Source organism: Phocoena phocoena, chromosome 17 (genome assembly GCF_963924675.1).
Source record: "Phocoena phocoena chromosome 17, mPhoPho1.1, whole genome shotgun sequence".
Lineage (NCBI taxonomy): Eukaryota > Metazoa > Chordata > Mammalia > Artiodactyla > Phocoenidae > Phocoena > Phocoena phocoena.
The window spans coordinates 7,810,896-7,828,955 of record NC_089235.1 but is presented as its reverse complement, the minus strand read 5'-3'; the positions used below and the strand labels follow the sequence as shown (position 1 = coordinate 7,828,955).

Sequence of the window (18,060 nt, the reverse complement as noted above, 5' to 3'; positions counted from 1 at the left end):
GAAAAATTTCCCTAAAATTTCTTCTCCAGATTAAAATAATATTTTTTCCTTGAGTGTTTTTAGGAACTATACGTTTCCTGGAAAATTTTCCATAATCGTTTCCGCTGGTCTCTAAGGATGAATTAAAAAGTAAATATTCAACGACTAAGATTCGGAGCGGGAAACTTTTTTTTGTTTTGGTACAGGGTTCTCCAGCCCTCTCTTTACTCTTATCCGGGGCAATTCGTATTTCTTCTCCCCGACCCCTTTCTTCCTTTGTGGTATTTCCCGGAATAAGATGACAGTAAATTAGGGTAGGAAGACCCTGGCCTAGCCCCTGCGCACCGGGGTTGGGCGCGGGAGGCCGAGCGTGCGTGCGTGCGTGTGTGTATCTAGGGGTGGGTTCTCCTGCTTCCTTGCGTTCGGCCCGTAGCCCCGGGGCCTCTTCGTGCGGTCCATCCCGGGCCCCCGCCTGAGCGCAGGGGGCGGTCCCTCCCGTGCCAGCCACGCCCCGGCCGGGTTTATAACTCGCCTGATCGCGCTCCGGGAGCCGCGGCTTCGCTCCTGCTCCGGCCGGACTCGGGTACGCCCCCAGGGCTGGCCACCCGACGACTCCCGCCTCGCGCCGCTCGCGCTCGCTTGCGCGCTCACACCCACGTTGCCCTTCACCGCACGCGCTCACACTCATTCTCGCGCGCTTGCCTCACGCACACAGGCGCGCTCCCACTCGCGGGAGCGCTCCCACTTGCACGCGAGCTCCCACCGCCCTGTGCGCCGCCTCGCGCTCCGGAGCGCTAGCCTCGCAGAGGCGCAGGCACCGCAGGCGAGAGCGCCGAGGGGACCCACGGCCTTCCCATGGCTGACCTGAGCTTCATCGAAGATTCCGTGGCCTTCCCGGAGAAGGAGGAGGATGAGGAGGAAGAGGAGGAGGGTGTGGAGTGGGGCTACGAGGAAGGTAACCGGCCGCGCGTCGGGAGGTTGGCGCCGCTGGTGTCCCGCTGCTCTGGCGCGCTCGCCGCGCCCCGCGTCCGCTCTTTCCCACGTGCGTCCCCGACACTTGCGCACGCCCCCGGCCCGTTTCGGGGCACCAGGCGCTCCGGGGAGAGCGGGGGTGCCAGCCGCCGGCGTTCGCGTCGGGGAGCCCGGCCTTGCTGCCGGGCAGCGGTTGGCATCTGCCGCGGTCCGGAGGGCGAGCCTGAAGGCTGCGGCGGTGACATTTCCATCTTGCGAGTAGCGAGAAGAGCCGCGCTGTGCTGTACTCAACACCTTGAGAATACAGCGTTAGTGAAACTATTAGTTTCTTTTAAAAAATGTTTTATTGGCGTATAGCTGATTTAGAGCGTTGTGTTAGTTTCAGATGTACAGCCAGGTGATTCAGTTTTGCATCTACATATAGTTATTCTTTTTCAGATTCTTTTCTCATATAGCGTTAGCGAAACTATTAGTTTCTTGCTTGCCTGCGGGGAGAAAGTATTTGAGCCACTGATCTTTTCTCTGAGGATGCTGACACCGATCAAGTCTTCCTAAGTTTTGAGCTGAATCAGTGGACCTGGCAAGACGGGGGCTGCCCTTTTAATAAAACGTTTAGTTTCCTAAATGTATCCCTGAAGATGTAGGACTCCTAACAGAGCTGACTACTGGTGCTGATGTTGGCTACATATATTGAAACAAACGTAGAGTTTACAACTTGAATTATAAAAATACGAAAAGAGTATTATGTATATATTACGTACATACAGGTATGCGTATATACGCATATGCACACTTCAGAATACTGTGTTCGCATTTCTGGTAAGAAGTGTTTATTCACTAGCAACAGATTTATGGTTTTTGGCTCTCACCAAGAATGCTGAGTGTTACAGGAATTTCCCAAGTACTGCACATAATTAAACTAATGAACAGAGGAAATTTTTGTGGTATCATTTTTTTTCTAATCACTTAAAGATCTAAATTTTCTAGAGCCATAAATTAGTACCTCTGTGTAGGCAAATAGAATATCTTATTAGTCTAGGACTTTGAATGTGTTATTTGATAACATTAGATCATTCAAAATATGAATGCAAAAATTCACACACATTATTATTACCATATTTTATCTGTAAAGGGACAGTAGTCATAACCTTCTTAATAATGGCAAGGATCATAAGCAGTGTTTAAACTAGTTTTCCCCATGTTACATTTTGCTGTAACTTATTTTTTCAGTCTGTTCTAAGTTTGCTTCCTTTTGTCCTCAGGTGTTGAGTGGGGCTTGGTGTTTCCGGATGCTAATGGGGAGTACCAGTCTCCCATTAACTTGAACTCAAGAGAAGCTCGATATGACCCCTCACTGCTGGATGTCCGCCTCTCCCCGAATTACGTGGTCTGCCGGGACTGTGAGGTCGCCAACGATGGGCACGCCATTCAGGTTATCCTGAAGTCAAAATCAGGTATTTTAGATGTTTCTGCGTGCTTCTTAAACTAGAAGTTTATAGAGCTTGTGTAACCTTAAAGGTAGAACTAACCTAGCTCTGTTGTCAGGATACCTTTATAGACTATAAGATGCATTTTTTAGGGGAATAATTTTCTGAAACATTTTTGGAAGGATGAAATGATGAAGGTGTCAGTTGGTTGTTCCATGTTGTGTGATGTTACTGGAACAACCTTAGTTGGTCAAATTCCAGCCCTGTGGAATTTGAGCCAAAGCATACGCAAGTGTAGCAATCTGCATTTTGTCCTCAAGTGTTGATTAGCTTAACAGTATGTTCTAGATCGGTCGGTCTTAACGGTTTGCCTGCTGTATTTGTAGTAACCATTTTCCTCGGGGCTGTTCAAGCAAAAAAGGTAACTAACTTCATCTCCTTTTACGCTTACTTGGAGATTTTAGTTAGAGTGTTTAACTGGCATGAATTAATAGGGTTGGATTTTTATTTTTAAGAAAAATTCACAAGCTAACTTCCACTTAATTCATTACCGTTTGTTTTATTGAAATGTATAATTAACTGAAAAAAAGATGCTTGGGAGTACGTTGTCATAACATTTAAAGAGATTTCCCTTCATTTAAACTAAATTACTATTTTATGTTGATCTGCATATTTCTGTATATTTGTCATGACAGTGCTTGCAGTCTATTTGGTGTACTGAGCAAATAAACTTTCCATTTTAAACAAACAAAAAAAATAAATCATGTAGATGATTATAATTCTCTGTTTTACTAACTTGTAAAACTAAAGATTCGGATTTATTGACATAATCTGACATTCAAGATAGACTTTCCAAATTAATTTTCTCTGCTAAATTAATATGACAAGAAGAATTTTAATTAATAGCAATCAAAAACAGCCTGTAAACTCAGCAAAAGATTTAAATGGCAAACAAAGCTCTTTTACTCATTTATTTTTTAACTCTTCCTCCCCTCTGAACCTATTTGAGATGGATCTGAAATGTTTTTTAGAAAAGTTGTTGGGTAATTACCAAGGAAATTGGCTTTTGGCTCAAATGTAGGAGAGAGGAGAGTGGAATATTTTAAAATTAGCATTAATATCTTGCTTTTCATAGTGAATAGTAACTCTATTTCCCTCTTGGAAAGAATGTAAAACTAGGAGTACGTTGAAATACTAGGAAGCATTTGATAAACAGAGATCGACTGTACTTAAATTAATTCTGAATCGATAAATTTGCTATTTCAAGCCATAAAATCTTTGGGTTTATTATTAGGCAGGGCAGGTATTGATTACCAACTATGGATATTTTATTCATTGTGAATGTTCCTGAGCTTTAATGTAGAGTCTTCCCAGCTGCTCTGAGTCTAGTCAAGGTATGGGCGTCACCCAAAACAGAATCTAGGTGTTGTGTGGGTGTAGTCAAAGAAGACAGCTTCAGATGTAAATTTGAACTTAAATCAGATTTTTTTGGGGGGGTTATCTGTGATGGGACGTTATGTATTATTTATAAAATATATAATGAAATTATTGTATGCTGACTGTCCTGACATAAGAAACATTTTAAGGTAATGTTGGTATTACGTTTTAAGGTTTATTGGTATGTTGACATGCTTTTTCACTTCTGGAAATAAACGTTTATATATCTATACAACTAACTTGCATTTCACATCAAGCATCATGGTGATTGAATGTTGGTTTGTATACAAATGGATAAGAAGGTTCTTGAGGATTCATATTGATGAAAACACAGTCGTTTAGCGCATCAGTGTAAATACGACATGGTGTTATAAAGTATCATGGGAGCGTAGAGGAATGACTGAGTCCAAACGCTGTCAGTTAAGACTCTGTGTCCATTCCTGCTCGAAGATCAAATTTACTCCATCACATTGAGTTGACCATTTTCTTCTGGTAACTTCTCAAGCCAACCTTTTCCTTGGCCCCCTATCGCCTCCCAAAACAGAGCCGATCAAGCAGTGTTTCGACTCTCCGCCCACTGGGTCCACCCTGACCGCCGAGGAAGAGCTGTCTGTATTTTTGTCTGGGTCTGATTTGACGTGCACACTCCAGACCCCTTACTTCTGACTCCTTGGAGGCCTTGCTCCTTCAGATGCCTGGCTCCTTTCTGCCAGTATAATCACTTCTTCATTGTTTCTTCCCTTTCAGTGTTTCTCCAAGCTTTAAAAAAAAGTAACCAAAAAAATCCCATGCCTGGACCAGCTTATTTATTTGCTTCCTAGCATATATAAGTTTTTCAAAGGAATGGTCTGCAAGCCCTGAACACCCTGTATTTCATTTATTTAATTCAAGCTTTATCTATCAAGATAGAATGTAAATATAATTTAAATAGTTGGCTAGTACTATATTTGTTTCTGCTTCTGGTTATAACCCACCCCTCCCCACTTAAAATTGTTTGCCTTGATTACGACCACTTTCATCTCTTAGCTGTTTTACTTGCTGTCACTTCCACATTTCTTTTTTTTTTTGCGGTATGCGGGCCTCTCACTGTTGTGGCCTCTCCCATTGCGGAGCACAGGCTCCGGACGCGCAGGCTCAGCGGCCATGGCTCACAGGCCCAGCCGCTCCACGGCATGTGGGATCCTCCTGGACCGGGGCACGAACCCGTGTCCCCTGCATCGGCAGGCGGACTCTCAACCACTGCGCCACCAGGGAAGCCCCACTTCCACATTTCTTAATAGCATATTTATACTGTCGTGCTTTGATATTTAAGGTATCTATGAACTCCCTATGATGGACGACGAGTCTAGCTCTCTTATTACCCTCTCCCATTGTGGGTTTGCCCCCCCCCCATCGTCCCTGTGTACTTAAATTACAGTTGTTACTTAAATTAGCTCAGTGTTTTAATTATTATGACTGTGTAACTCTCATTTCCAGCTGAGACTATATTCTGTTTCCTTTATTGAATAATGTGGGGTTCCCCCCCGCCCCTGCCCGGAGTTGGTATATTTTTGTTTCTTTGGTTTTTTGTTTATCCATCATGATTTCATTTCCAAACTCTCTGATGTCTAGCAGGCACATCTTCTCCCAGGACATTCAAAAAGTCCTTCCAGTCCTCTCATCCATCCTTCCCCTTTTCAGCCCATCTGGACTGCCATCGCCCACAGCTCCCTGGACCTCAGGCCTAGGAAGTCCCTTGGCTTGTCTCTGTGTCCAATTCCATGTTTCCTGGATGATGAGACATCCTCTTTTTGAGGTTGTTCCCTCATTTCAGGGATTTGTTGGTTTACTCCCTCCTACAGTTCGTCTCCCAATAACTTGCTGAGAAGAAGGGCTTGTGAGAGTAATTGTTTGCATATCTTGTGTGTCTCTCTGCTGGGCCCTTGGTGGGCCCTTTCAGTCAGGATAATTGTCTTTTATTTCTTAGAAATTTTCCTATATTATTTCATTGATAAGTTTTTTTTTTTTTAAGTCTTTTTCTTCTACTTTCTGGTAGATTTCCTCAACTTCTATCTTTCTATTAAACTTCTAATCTCTGCTCTTATATTTTTAATTTCTAAAAAATTGTGTTCTATGAATTAAAGAAAATATGGCTACCAGTATTAATTTCATAATTATAGGATCTTTCTTCATTCTCTTCTGTATTGCTTTCTTTTCTGTTTCCCGTATGTCTCTGTTTTATTCTGGGATCCTTCTTCTGTTTGTTTTGGTGTCTCTGTTTTATGTTGGAGATTCTCCTCAGATGTCCAGCAATCTTTGGCTCTCTGTTCATATTTAGGAATGGGTCTAAAAATTGAATCAGAGGCTCTGCACATGGGCAGGGGTTGAGGTCTGGGGGATGTCACAGTAACACGGTTACATAGGACCAGGCTGTGTTGTTGGAGCAGCCTTTGTAGGTTTATGGATTTCTCTGAGGGAAGGGGTGTGATGGCTCACACCTGGCTGGCAGCATCTGGTTGTTGACCGCAGGAAAACAGTGTAACCAGAGGGTACATCTGTTACAGTTAATGAACCTGCATTGACAGCTGAACCCTCAGCGCCCAAGTCCATAGTTTACACTAGGGTTCGCTCTTGGTGTTTTACATTCCATGAGCTTGAACAAATGTTTAATGACACGTATCCACCATTGTAGCATCGTATAGAATGGTTTCAGTGCCCTAAAAATCCTCTGCGCTTCTATTCTTCCTTTCCTCTCCCCAGCCCTTGGCGATCACTAATCTTTATACTGTCTCCATAGCTTTGCATTTTTCACAGTGTCATATAGTTGGAATCATACATTTTATAGCCTTCCGCTTGGCTTCTTTCACTTGGTAATAATGCATTGAAGTTTCCTTGGATGCTGCTTTTTTTTAAATAAAAATATCTGTAGAATAAGCACAATTTAAAAAATTGTTCTGCTTTGTTTATATTAAAAAAGGATACAGAATTACCAAAAAGAATTACAACAATTGTAGCATAATTTAAATGCTTCCATTTACTAAATTAAAGCTTTTAAAATAATCCTAATGGTGTAGTTCCCATATATAGTAACCCTACCTGGGGTTTTAAATTTGAGGCATGTCACGAACAGGAGCCTTTCACCCCCAATCCCCTGCTGAAAGTTCCCAAACGAACGTCACTGATAATCTCATTCTACGATCGAATGGCCACATTATTTATTTTTATTATTATTATTTTTTTGCGGTATGCGGGCCTCTCACGGTTGTGGCCTCTCCCGTTGCGGAGCACAGGCTCCGGACGCGCAGGCTCAGCGGCCACGGCTCACGTGCCCAGCCGCTCCGCGGCATGTGGGATCTTCCCGGACCGGGGCACGAACCCGTGTCCCCTGCATCGGCAGGCGGACTCTCAACCACTGCGCCACCAGGGAAGCCCTCGAGTGGCCACTTTAAAATTCTCAAAATACTTTAATTCTGCTGCATTTGCAATGGAATTTTTGGAAACTCTTTCTCCTGTTGGTCTCTATGACGTCATAGATGTTTCTTCTTAATTTTGACTGCCTTTCCTTTGCCAGTTCTTCATGCCCCATTAACCTTAAATGATAGGATTTCTCAAAGTTTCTTCCTCCACCCTTTTCTCTTGTGATACAATCACCTTTCAGCAGCTCACTCACACAGACTGTATGCTACTTTCTTCAGTGTTCTGATTTCCACTAAGGCAGCCCATGAGTTTAGGAAAGGGGCTGAATCATATTCAATGAGTGGGATGGGCCCCTGGAGGCCCCCAATCCAGCCCCCATATCTCCGACCTTCTGGCAAGTGGCTGGGTGGCTTCATCATTCCTCACTGAGGAGATCCATTTTGCTTTTGAGTAATTCCCCAGATGGAAAAGTTTATGGGATTGCCCTCCTTGTTTCTATTTTGGGACGCTGGACTGACATGGAACACATAAACTTGTACTTCCACATGACATTCTGTAAAAGATTGACTGCCATCGTCATAACGTGGAGTTGCCATTTTTCCTTCCGGACGTAATTAGTTCCTTTCACTGGTCCTCATATGATCGCCCTCCATTCACTAATACGTATACTTATTGATCGCTTACTACCAGAATTAGAGATTCACTTGTCTCTTCTCAGAGAAGTTCCTATAAATGAGGGCAGCCAGGAGAGCAAAACTTGAATTCATTTATGATTATATGTGTTATTAGCTGACTTTGGGGGACTTGAAAGTTGCCTTCACCCCCTTCACTTTGCTTATACAGACCCAGCTTAACTGGTCTCCTCTCCCTACTGTTATGTTAGTGCTACACTTATGAGCTGATGATATTTATTCTTTAATATGAAATAAAGCTGTAGGTTAAAAGCTAAGGACTGTTTAAAAAATATTGATTGTTTTAAGACTTCAAATGTTAAAAAAGAACTAATTAATACTATTTTTGGAATGCTTTCTGAATACATTTGGGATTCCTTAAAAGTTAAACTGAGGCTATAAAATCTTTAAACCTACTGAGAATGAACTTTGGGGGCCTCTGATCCTTCTGGGGACACATCAGGGACCATTCGCGTTGGTGTCCCTGCACGTTGGAGTTGCGGCTTCAGCAGCCTCTGTCTCCTGGCCTCACCATCTTTGGCCGGCTGTGACAGCAGCCTTTTCAACAGCTGCACTTGCTCTTGGCTGGTACACTGCCCATGCAGACCTGGGAGTAATATATATATATATATATATATATTTTTTTTTTTTTAAATAAATTTATTTATTTTTGGCTGCGATGGGTCTTCGTTGCGGTGCGTGGGCTTCTCACTGCGGTGGCTTCTCTTGTTGCGGAGCACGGGCTCTAGAGTGCAGGGTCAGTAGTTGTGGCACGCGGGCTCAGTAGTTGTGGCTCACGGGCTTAGTTGCTACGCAGCATGTGGGATCTTCCCGGACCAGGGCTCGAACCTGTGTCCCTTGCATGGGCACGCGGATTCTTTTTTTTTTTCTTTAAAATGAAGCTCTTATACATAGCTATACACATATGAACAAGTAGCTCTGAAGGCCAGAGAACTCCAAATTCTGGAAACTTGGAGGCTCTACAGATGATACTGGTTTCAACAAGTTACAAAGTCTTAGGTAATAGCATCTACAGGCTTAGCCTTACAACTGTGTGGGAGAAACGAACTCAAGAGTAAAAGCTTCACATTCTGAAAATAAATAGTGGCGAAACACAGCATTCCTGGATTGAGAGAGGGACATGATTGGAAGGAAACCTCTAGAATTCTTCTAATCCCAGGTTCCTCAAATTGGTACAGATGATAGCAATCTGATAGCGCGCCACCAGAGCAGTCCCCTTGGGAGTAATATATTAATCCTTTTTTTTTTTTTTGGCCACGCCTCGCAGCGTGCAGGATCTTAGTTCCCCAACCAGGGATCGAACCCGTGCCCCCTGCAGTCGAAGTGTGGAGTCTTAACCACTGGACCGCCAGGGAAGTCCCAGACCTGGGACCTGGGAGTAATATTTTAAAATGCAAAAATATTAGCCTCCTGCTTAAAAGCTAACGATGATTCCCTCCACGATAAACTCCAGCCCCTCCACGTGAGCTGCCATCCTGTCCTGATGTTCACACCTTGAGGCCTGCCTTTGGCCACTGGGTACCTCTGACTTCATTGTCTTGGAGTACCCTCAGGCCGTTTCCCATCTCTGAGCCTCTCTGAGCCTCTTCTCTCTGCTTGGAATGTACTTTCTCACTTCTGCTGTTAGCTTACCCTTCAAGACTCTGCTTAGCTGTCATCTCTTCCAGAAAGTCTTCCCTGACTTTCTGACCACCCCCCACCGCCCTTGGTTTTGGCTTGGACCCTGCTGGGCGCCCTCTGAGTGCCTTGTGCATTTTCCCCTACTGCCGCGATGCAATCACCTTTAGTGCCTTAAGCACAGAGAATGCCTTGCCAGTGCTGAGACTATATCCTTCCTTTTATACACTGAGTGGTCAGCACAGGGCCGGGCATGGAGACCATCTCAAAACGTGTGTGTTGAACTCAAATGAAATGAGGGCCAAACAGCTTTTGAACTATCTGGCAAATCTGTTTTCAGCAAAGGATTATAGAAGCTTAAATGGATTTAGGAAAATGTATATATGTCATGTCTCTATGGGATTCCCATATTTTGCAGAAGCTTCTGAAAGGAACTCTTTTATGTCTATAAGCGTAACGGCTGTGCCTATCAAAGAAAAAGCATTAAAGACAATGGAGGTGGTAGCAATGGCATCGGTGTATGCTGTATTCTTTTCACAAGTTTGTTCTCAGGAAGTGTAGCATGTCATCAGTGTGAGTTTCATGTTTCCTTGTAATTTTATTGGACATAATGGCACCACAACTAATAAACCTGCCGTATAGTGACAGACTATGACTAAGCGAAATTTGATCTTCATAAATGTAGGAAAAGTGCTCTTCTTGTGGTATGACTAGTTTTCTTATAAAACAAGGAAATGGTCAAAAGGAAGAATAATGCCTTGAGAGGATGTGTCCAAATGGATAGAAGAGACCTCCTATTTATTTGTAGTCTGTAAACACAATCATTCTTGGGGGATGAGCAGGTAATGCTTTTACCTGGCACCTCATAAAATTCTGAATTCATGATTTTGTCATTTTTTATGGCTTTGCAGCACCTTGCGATTTTAGTGTGGTTTAACTTTGGATTCTTCTTCTGCAGCGAAAGTGGAAGGTACCAGAGCCAATTCCTAGCTGAAAGCTGCCCCTTTGTCACCTCTCCTTGGGGACCAGGCTTGGGAAAAACGCTTCCCTTCTTTGTGTTCATTTTCAACCCAATAGAATGTAAGACCCTGAGGATCTGGTTTCATTATAATTTTCTTGAAATAATGACCATGTAATGACCAAACATCACAGTAAAAGTCTGATCTTCATAAATATATAAATTCGCATTTCATCCCAATAGGATGTAAGATCCATGAAGCCGGTGAATTTTGTCTGTTTTGTCAACATCAGTGTATCTTTTTAAAAAATTTTATTTATTTATTTTTGGCTGTGTTGGGTCTTCGTTGCTGCGCCTGGGCTTTCTCTAGTTGCGGCGAGCGGGGACTACTCTTTGTTGCAGTGCGCGGGCTTCTCACTGTCTTGGCTTCTCTTGTTGCAGAGCATGAGCTCTAGGCACGTGGGCTTCAGTAGTTGTAGCATGCAGGCTCAGTAGTTGTGGCTCCTAGAGCACAGGCTCAGTAGTTGTGGCGCACGGGCTTAGTTGCTCTTAGGCATGTGGGATCTTCCCGGACCAGGGCTCAAACCCGTGACCCCTGCATTGGCAGGCAGATTCTTAACCACTGCACCACCAGGGAAGCCCAACATCAATGTATGTTAAACACTGAATATGGTGCCTGTTACAGTGTAGATGATCAAAAAATATTTGTTGAAATATTTTTCAGTGGAACCCCTGTGGGCCTGGAACTTCTCCCCAGTAAGACATACATCTGTGCAGTTTGAATTTCCAGGGCATTTAAAACATCAGTTCTATTCCCAAGGTTTAATCTAAAGAAATATTGGCCATTGGTCAGGTGAGGGGTATACAGATCTCTTTTTGGCCCCTGAAATCATGGACAGAATCAGCTTCATCCATTGCTAACTGGGGGACTGCTCTGTAACAGTTTCAGAAACTCTGTGTGTATGTGTGTGTGTGTACCTGATGAGAATGTTTTGGGAAAATATATTTCCGATCTCACATATGCTTCATTCCACAGTACTCCCGTTTCTTTTCCCTTGGCCGTGTGGAGCTAAGCCTTGTCCAAGACAAGAGCCTCAAGTCGGCTCGTAGACCCGCAAGGTGAAGGGTGTTTCCATTTCAAATGGTGCAGGCTGGGGTGCAGCAAGCATGAGACTGATCTCGGGGACATAGCAGTGAGCAGTGGCTTGAAGTGAGATTTTAGTTCCCCGCCCAGGAATTGAACCTAGGTAGCCTGAGTGAAAACCAGGAATCCTAGCTGCTAGTCTACCAGGGGCTAGAGGCAGAGTTGCCCTGGCTCTTGCCCTGTTTAAAAAATGAATTTCTCAAGGAGGCAAAAACTGCAAAAGCAGATACAGAGTTTATTATCAGAGACACAGCACAACATGCGGGAGAGCACACAGAGAAACTATTTATTTAAGACAGAAGCAAGGCAGAAATACACACCCGGAGAGAAAGGGTGTGGGTGTCCTCCCTAATGAGGAGAAGCACAGTAAAGAGGTGGGTGGGTCATTTATATAGGGCAGTTCTTCCGGCTCTTTGTCTACCTTCGGCCGATTATCTTTTTTCTTTTCCCACACCTGACCTGTCCCAGGGCCCTTCCCTGATACGTGTGTGCATCTTTTTGCCAAGATTGAGTCCAGCGTGGAATGGGGTAACGCCCCCTCCCTTTTTGACTCCCGAGGAGCCTTTCTGTGCATTTGCAGTTGGGGAGTTCTCCTTGACCTTAGGAGGGGTCATCTTATCTCTTTACTCCAGCAGAGCTCAGCTCCCGCCATTAACTTGGTCCTTGGAGTGTCTGGGAAAACAAAGCTCCAGTTTATTCCACTTGGCAAACTCCAGCTGTCCAGTCCGGGGGCCCATCTACCTGCTACCTCAGGACTCCCAAGAAGCCTTTCCCATTTATTCTTTTTGGTTGGGAGGTGGGGTACGCAGTGGGTGGACTCCAGGCCTCTTTGCCAGTTTTTCTTAAGACCCAGTTCAGACAGCCATGGTAAGGGAGTGAGTTTGGAGGGTGTTCAGAAGCTGTGGCACTCTGGTTGAGATCCAAACACTTTAGACCTTCAGTCCACAGCATGGTGGTTATTGAAGAAGATGCAGTGAGCCTGCATTGTGGTTCTGGATTCAGTAATCCCTTTTTAGCCGTGTATTTACATTTTTCTTGGATTGTTCAGGAAATAGGATGAGGTGTAATACTCAAAGGAGGGACTGCAGTTTAGAAATCTAGGCTTAAAGACCACTGTTTTCTGGGTCATGCTCACAGGCACCGAAAGCACGGTCTCCCCGTCTCACTGCGGGCTGTGGGTCACAAGCTTGAGTCCCAGGCTCCTGGAGCTGGCTCACTGGATGACCGGGGCTGTTCACGCTCAGCCCGTTTCAGCCACGTCGATGGGATGATAACACCGACCCCTCAGAGTTGCGTCGAAACTTAAAAAAAAGACCAAGCGTGAGGAACACATTACAATCTTGCCACATGGTGTCATCCTAAAGGCCATCACTGCACTTCCCTTTCCTCCAGATGTGAGGGTTAAACCCTTGAAAAATTAAAGTCCCTTTTTGCTGCTGCTCTTTGTTGGAGCTGGAGGGAGGCTTAGCACCAAATCTGTAGGGCGCTTTCAGCGAGGTCTGCGAGATGTTCATTTGTGCCATGGCCTCATTGCTCCGTCTCTTTTCTGCCTCTGTCTTTGTTTGCCCTTTGCTCTTCCTTCTGATTTATGCCATCTGGCTGCAGGATAGGAACTTTGATGGAAGCAGCTTTAAATTCTTTTGGGGAAAAGTCATTAGATGAAGAACCAACCAAACAAATACGGCTGCACCAACTCCCCTTCTTCTCCTTTGAGTTTAGAGAAAGGATGGAGAACAAAGCTGATCCGCAGTGGGGCGCTCAGTCTGGCCACCGTCGCTTCCTGCGCAATGACAATCCACGTGTGAACACTAACCTCTTTCAAAGAGACCACGTCTGGGGGAGAGGGTGAATTTTGACAGCTCCTTGGCTGTGAAAATAACCAATAATTCTTAGCTGATACCATTTAGAATGAACAGTTTTGTTAACAGGAAGAATGCAAACAACCTTTATTTGTGTCAAAATTGGCCCTTTGTAATAAACTTTATGTCAGGTTTTTCCATATGATATCAGGGAGTGTTAACTAATCAAAGTATTTCGTTGCTTCAAGACAAGATGTATTTTTTTTTATCATCCTTTAGAGTGCTCTTATTTGGGACAAAGTTCTGGGTTATCTCTGGAAATGAGACATAGAGACAGGGCCCCATAGAACTAAATTTAATATTTTAAGTATTGTTAATATTTTATTACAATTTCGTTCACATTTATGTGGCACTGGATGATAGATTGCTTTTTTAAAAATGTGATTTCATTGTTGAAAAATCAGATTGGCTTAATAATAATTCACTGCATGGATAATTTTGTTGGCTGACATCTGTTGTCTCAGTTGAAAGCCTGCTCGTGTAAATGGATTATCTGTAAACAAGGTTCAATTTATTGATAGGTCTATAGCGAATTATTGGTCAGCCTGAGACTCAGACCATATTCTTGTCCCCTGATCAATGATAAGTTTAAGTGTCGGGGAGTATAAATAGCTACTGTGTTTATTTTCTGTCAACTCCTATGCCTAAAATACACAAGAAGTTAACATATACATATCATTCCCAAGTATTTCAGAGTTTTTGAACTTTTACTGTATTAAGATGACAGTGTAAATTCATCTCACGGTTGTGACTCACTCTTCATTTTGGTTATATGAGTTTATTCTGCAGAGCTCATGAGACCTTTTTGGCAAAAAAATGTCCCTAGTGTTTATAGTGATGTGCTGATGAATGTGTTTGAGATGTAATTAAATATAAGTTATTTTCTTTTTTCAGTTCTATCCGGAGGTCCATTGCCTCAAGGGCATGAATTTGAGCTGTATGAAGTCAGATTTCATTGGGGAAGAGAAAACCAGCGTGGTTCTGAGCACACAGTTAATTTCAAAGCTTTTCCCATGGAGGTAAGAAGAACAAATCAGCTTGTAAAACATTTGTTGTTCATGTAAAGTATTCAGCGATTTACTGAAAATGGTTTAGTTTAAAAGTAGATGTGTAGCTCTTGAATGTAATCAATTTATATTAAAATAAAAAAGTGCTCCATGAAATATAAGCTTGGGGCAGCAAATGAGGCTTCCCATCACATCAGCCCTAGTGGGCTTGGAGAATGCGCATGGGCTGTTGGTTATAAAGGCAATCTGTGCTATTAAGTTTCATCTTAGTATTATTACTGTTGTAAAAATTCTGCTGCCTCTGCAAATTCAGGAGGTCACTTTCGTGGATGCTATGAATAGATGATAAGCTGGAAACAAATAACTTTTGGAGAAACCTTAACAGTAACTAAAAGTCTGGTTTAACTCCGGTTAAAATTGGTAAGTTGGTTTTATTCGCCTCAAGCAGTTAGAGAGCGAGAGAGCGAGAGAGAGAGAGAGAGAGCGAGAGAGAGAGCGAGAGAGAGAGCGAGAGAGAGAGCGAGAGAGAGCGAGAGAGAGAGAGAGAGAGAGAGAGAGAGAGAGAGCGAGAGCGAGAGAGAGAGAGAGAGAGAGAGAGAGAGAGAGAGAGAGAGAGAGAGAGAGGGAGAGAGAGAGTTAACTAATTTCTTCCTCTTCTGTGCTCCCAGTGTCCTTGATGGATTGCTGCTGTGACATTGATCTCATGCATTGTAACCTTTAGTGTTTAAAGAGTCCTTCTTACTAAGTGTGGGCTCCTATTATGGACTGAAGTGTTTGTGATCCCCGCCCCCCCAATCAAATTCATATGTTGAAACTCTACCCCCTGATGTGATGGTATTAGGAGGTGGAGCCTTTGGGAGGTGATTAGAAGTCCTGAAGGTGGGGTCCTCATGAGTGGAATTAGTGCCCTGATAAGAGTCCAGAGAGAGTTTGCTTCTCCCTGCTTTTTGCTGGGTGAGGACACAGGAAGACTGCCATCTCCAAGCCAGGAAGTGTGCCCTCACCAGACACCAGATCTGTCGGCACCTTGATCTTGGACTTGCAAGCCTCCAGAAGTGGGAGAAATAAATTCTGTTGTTTAAGCCTCCAGTCTATGATAATTTGTTATTGCAGCCCGAGCTAAGACAGCTCCTGAAGAAAAAGTCTCCCTTTCACTCTCTGTGTTACTCCCAACATTTAGTGCAGTGCCAGGTACATCAGAGACAACCCACATAGGTGAAATTGACAGGATGTCTCTGTTGTTCATATTTATTTCTATAAGGACCACAGTTCTCTCCTGGGAAATAGCCCATCAGTGTCAAGTAATAGTACATTTCAGGGGCTGCCGAAACACCAGTCTTCCTTGTCTGTCTTTCCCAACTGCACATACTTAAGTATGGAATTGCTCCTGGCCAGATACCATGTCCATACCTGCCTCATTGCCTGGAAGTCACTACTGTTTGACTTATATAAATGATATATATGCCTTAAAGAATGAAGTTAGAGAAAGTATTTCTCAATGTTACTTTAACAATCATTAAAAAATTTCTTTTGAAAGCCCAAAATATCCCTTTCATTAAAAAAACTCAGGTCTTAAAAGTGAAATATTAGGACTTCCCTGGTGACACAGTGGTTAAGAATCCACCTGTCAACGCAGGGGACACAGGTTCAAGCCCTGGTCCAGGAAGATCCCACATGCCGCGGAGCAACTAAGCCCCTGTGCTACAGCTACTGAGCCTGTGCTCTAGAGCCCATGAGCCACAACTACTGAGCCTGTGTGCCACAACTGCTGAAGCCCATGCACCTAGAGCCCATGCTCTGCAACAAAGAGAAGCCACTGCAATGAAAAGCCCGTGCACCTCAACGAAGGGTAGCCCCTGCTCGACACAGCTAGAGAAAGCCCACGCATAGCAACAAGGACCCAAAGCAGCCAAAAAAATAAAAATAAAAAAGTCAAATATTAAATGTTTCGAGGATGGAGGGAAAAACGGTTGCAGTGTGTTGAATAATATATGTGGTATGTGATGCCGAGGACAGTAAGAGGAGACAGCTTCTTTAAGGCCTTGATGGGCGATGTTGGGTCTTCAAATGTTAACCTTTCTAGGGGCTTTTTTCTCAGTTCCTACAGACATCCTATCACTTCTAGTGCCTTGAAACAATTCAGCCTTGTCTCTGTGTCACCTCTGGCTGTTGCCCTGTCCTCACCCAAAGTGAAAGGGAAGAGTTCACACCAGAACATATCAAAGAGGAGGGAGGACACAAGACAATCCCAAATAACTAAACCTGCAGGGTAGTGGAGGGCTGAGGAGGGGCAGGAAAACACTGGGCTGTCAGGGCCTCGGCCCTGCCCTCTTTGGGTTTGAAAAGCTTTTTCATCTCAGTCAGCCTTCAAAGATACAGTCTCATAATCAAAATTTTTGGGAGAGATGGGAGTCCTTGGGTCGGCGCCAGCTTCTGGAGGGGATTCAGTGACTTTGCCTGTGACACACAGAATTTACAGCCTCGGGAAGTTCCATGAGATTAGGCTAGTTGGTGATGTGTGCTCTTCGCCCCACAGTCGAATAGAATTTTGGACCCAGCGTGCAGACTGGTCCTGCTACTTGGTGAAGTTTTAACTGCCCTGAGGCTTTGTTTCTGCAGAAGTATTTATACTTATGATGATGGAATTTCTGACTAATTTTTCCAAAATAGGTGATGAATAATACTTGAATTCTTTGTTATCCCAGATTATCTCTGATCCAGTCCTAGAGAAAATACTTCTGTCAGTCATCTGACGTTCGTTTAGTGCTGGATCCTGTGGAGTGCATCAGTCTTTTGGGTGCACAGAGTTTGAGGGGCATAGCTGTGAGTCAGGTGCTTTCTGTTTTGTTTTAATGGAGGCTGTGAAGAGCGAGCTGGGTTTTCAGGCGGAGGGGGCCGAGCTGGTGAAGGAGAGGAGAGAGGGACTCCACGTAGAATAGTCTGGGAGGGAATGAGATGCCTAATGTGGGGATAAGTAGGTAACTTCCCACCATCCCCCTGTTCTGTACTGCCATCAGGGCCGCTTGGAACCCAAGGACATAGCCAATAGGACAGTGGAGAGTGAGGGCACTGTTTACCCGGTATGTGATTTAAAAAAATAATTTTTTAGGACAGTTTCCATATCTTATTTACATTTTAAGACTAACTTTAATCTCCAAAAGACACATCAATACGTATTTCCTTTTTGCTGATCTCACTTAAACTTAAATGGATGGTTTATTCAGCAGCCATCTGTAAACAAATAATTACCTTGTCTGTTACATATAACGTGGGAATGGCTTTTAACAGAAGCTCATCAAGCTCCCCTCTTGACTTTTTAAAATTATAAATACAGGTATAAACGCAATCCTGAACATATTTTTGATGCTACGAGTAGTCAGCACCCACATCACTTCAAATATTAACACAGTTTGTGACATTAAACAATTTATTTATTTATTTATTTTAAAAAAGAGTTATTTATTTAATCTATTTTTCTGGCTGCGTCGGTCTTTGTTGTGGCACACGGGATCTTCACTGAGGCACGTGGAATCTTTGGTTGTGGCGTTTGGTTTTCTCTCTCTAGTTGTGGC

At 43.7% G+C, this 18,060-nt stretch overlaps 1 protein-coding gene across 2 annotated transcripts in view; it reads left to right on the top strand.

Annotated features, from left to right (window-relative positions):
• Nucleotides 1-531: 531 nt before the first annotated feature.
• Nucleotides 532-18,060, top strand: part of CA8 (carbonic anhydrase 8) — an 87,823-nt gene continuing 70,294 nt past the window's right edge. Inside the window, exons 1-3 of one of the 2 annotated variants that reach the window (XM_065895413.1) lie at nt 532-934; nt 2,214-2,405; nt 14,376-14,500. In XM_065895413.1, the coding sequence (XP_065751485.1) occupies nt 835-934; nt 2,214-2,405; nt 14,376-14,500 (417 nt within the window). In that variant the 5' untranslated portion in view covers nt 532-834. The remainder of the gene's footprint in view (nt 935-2,213; nt 2,406-14,375; nt 14,501-18,060) is intronic. The other variant, XM_065895415.1, reaches the window with a different exon arrangement.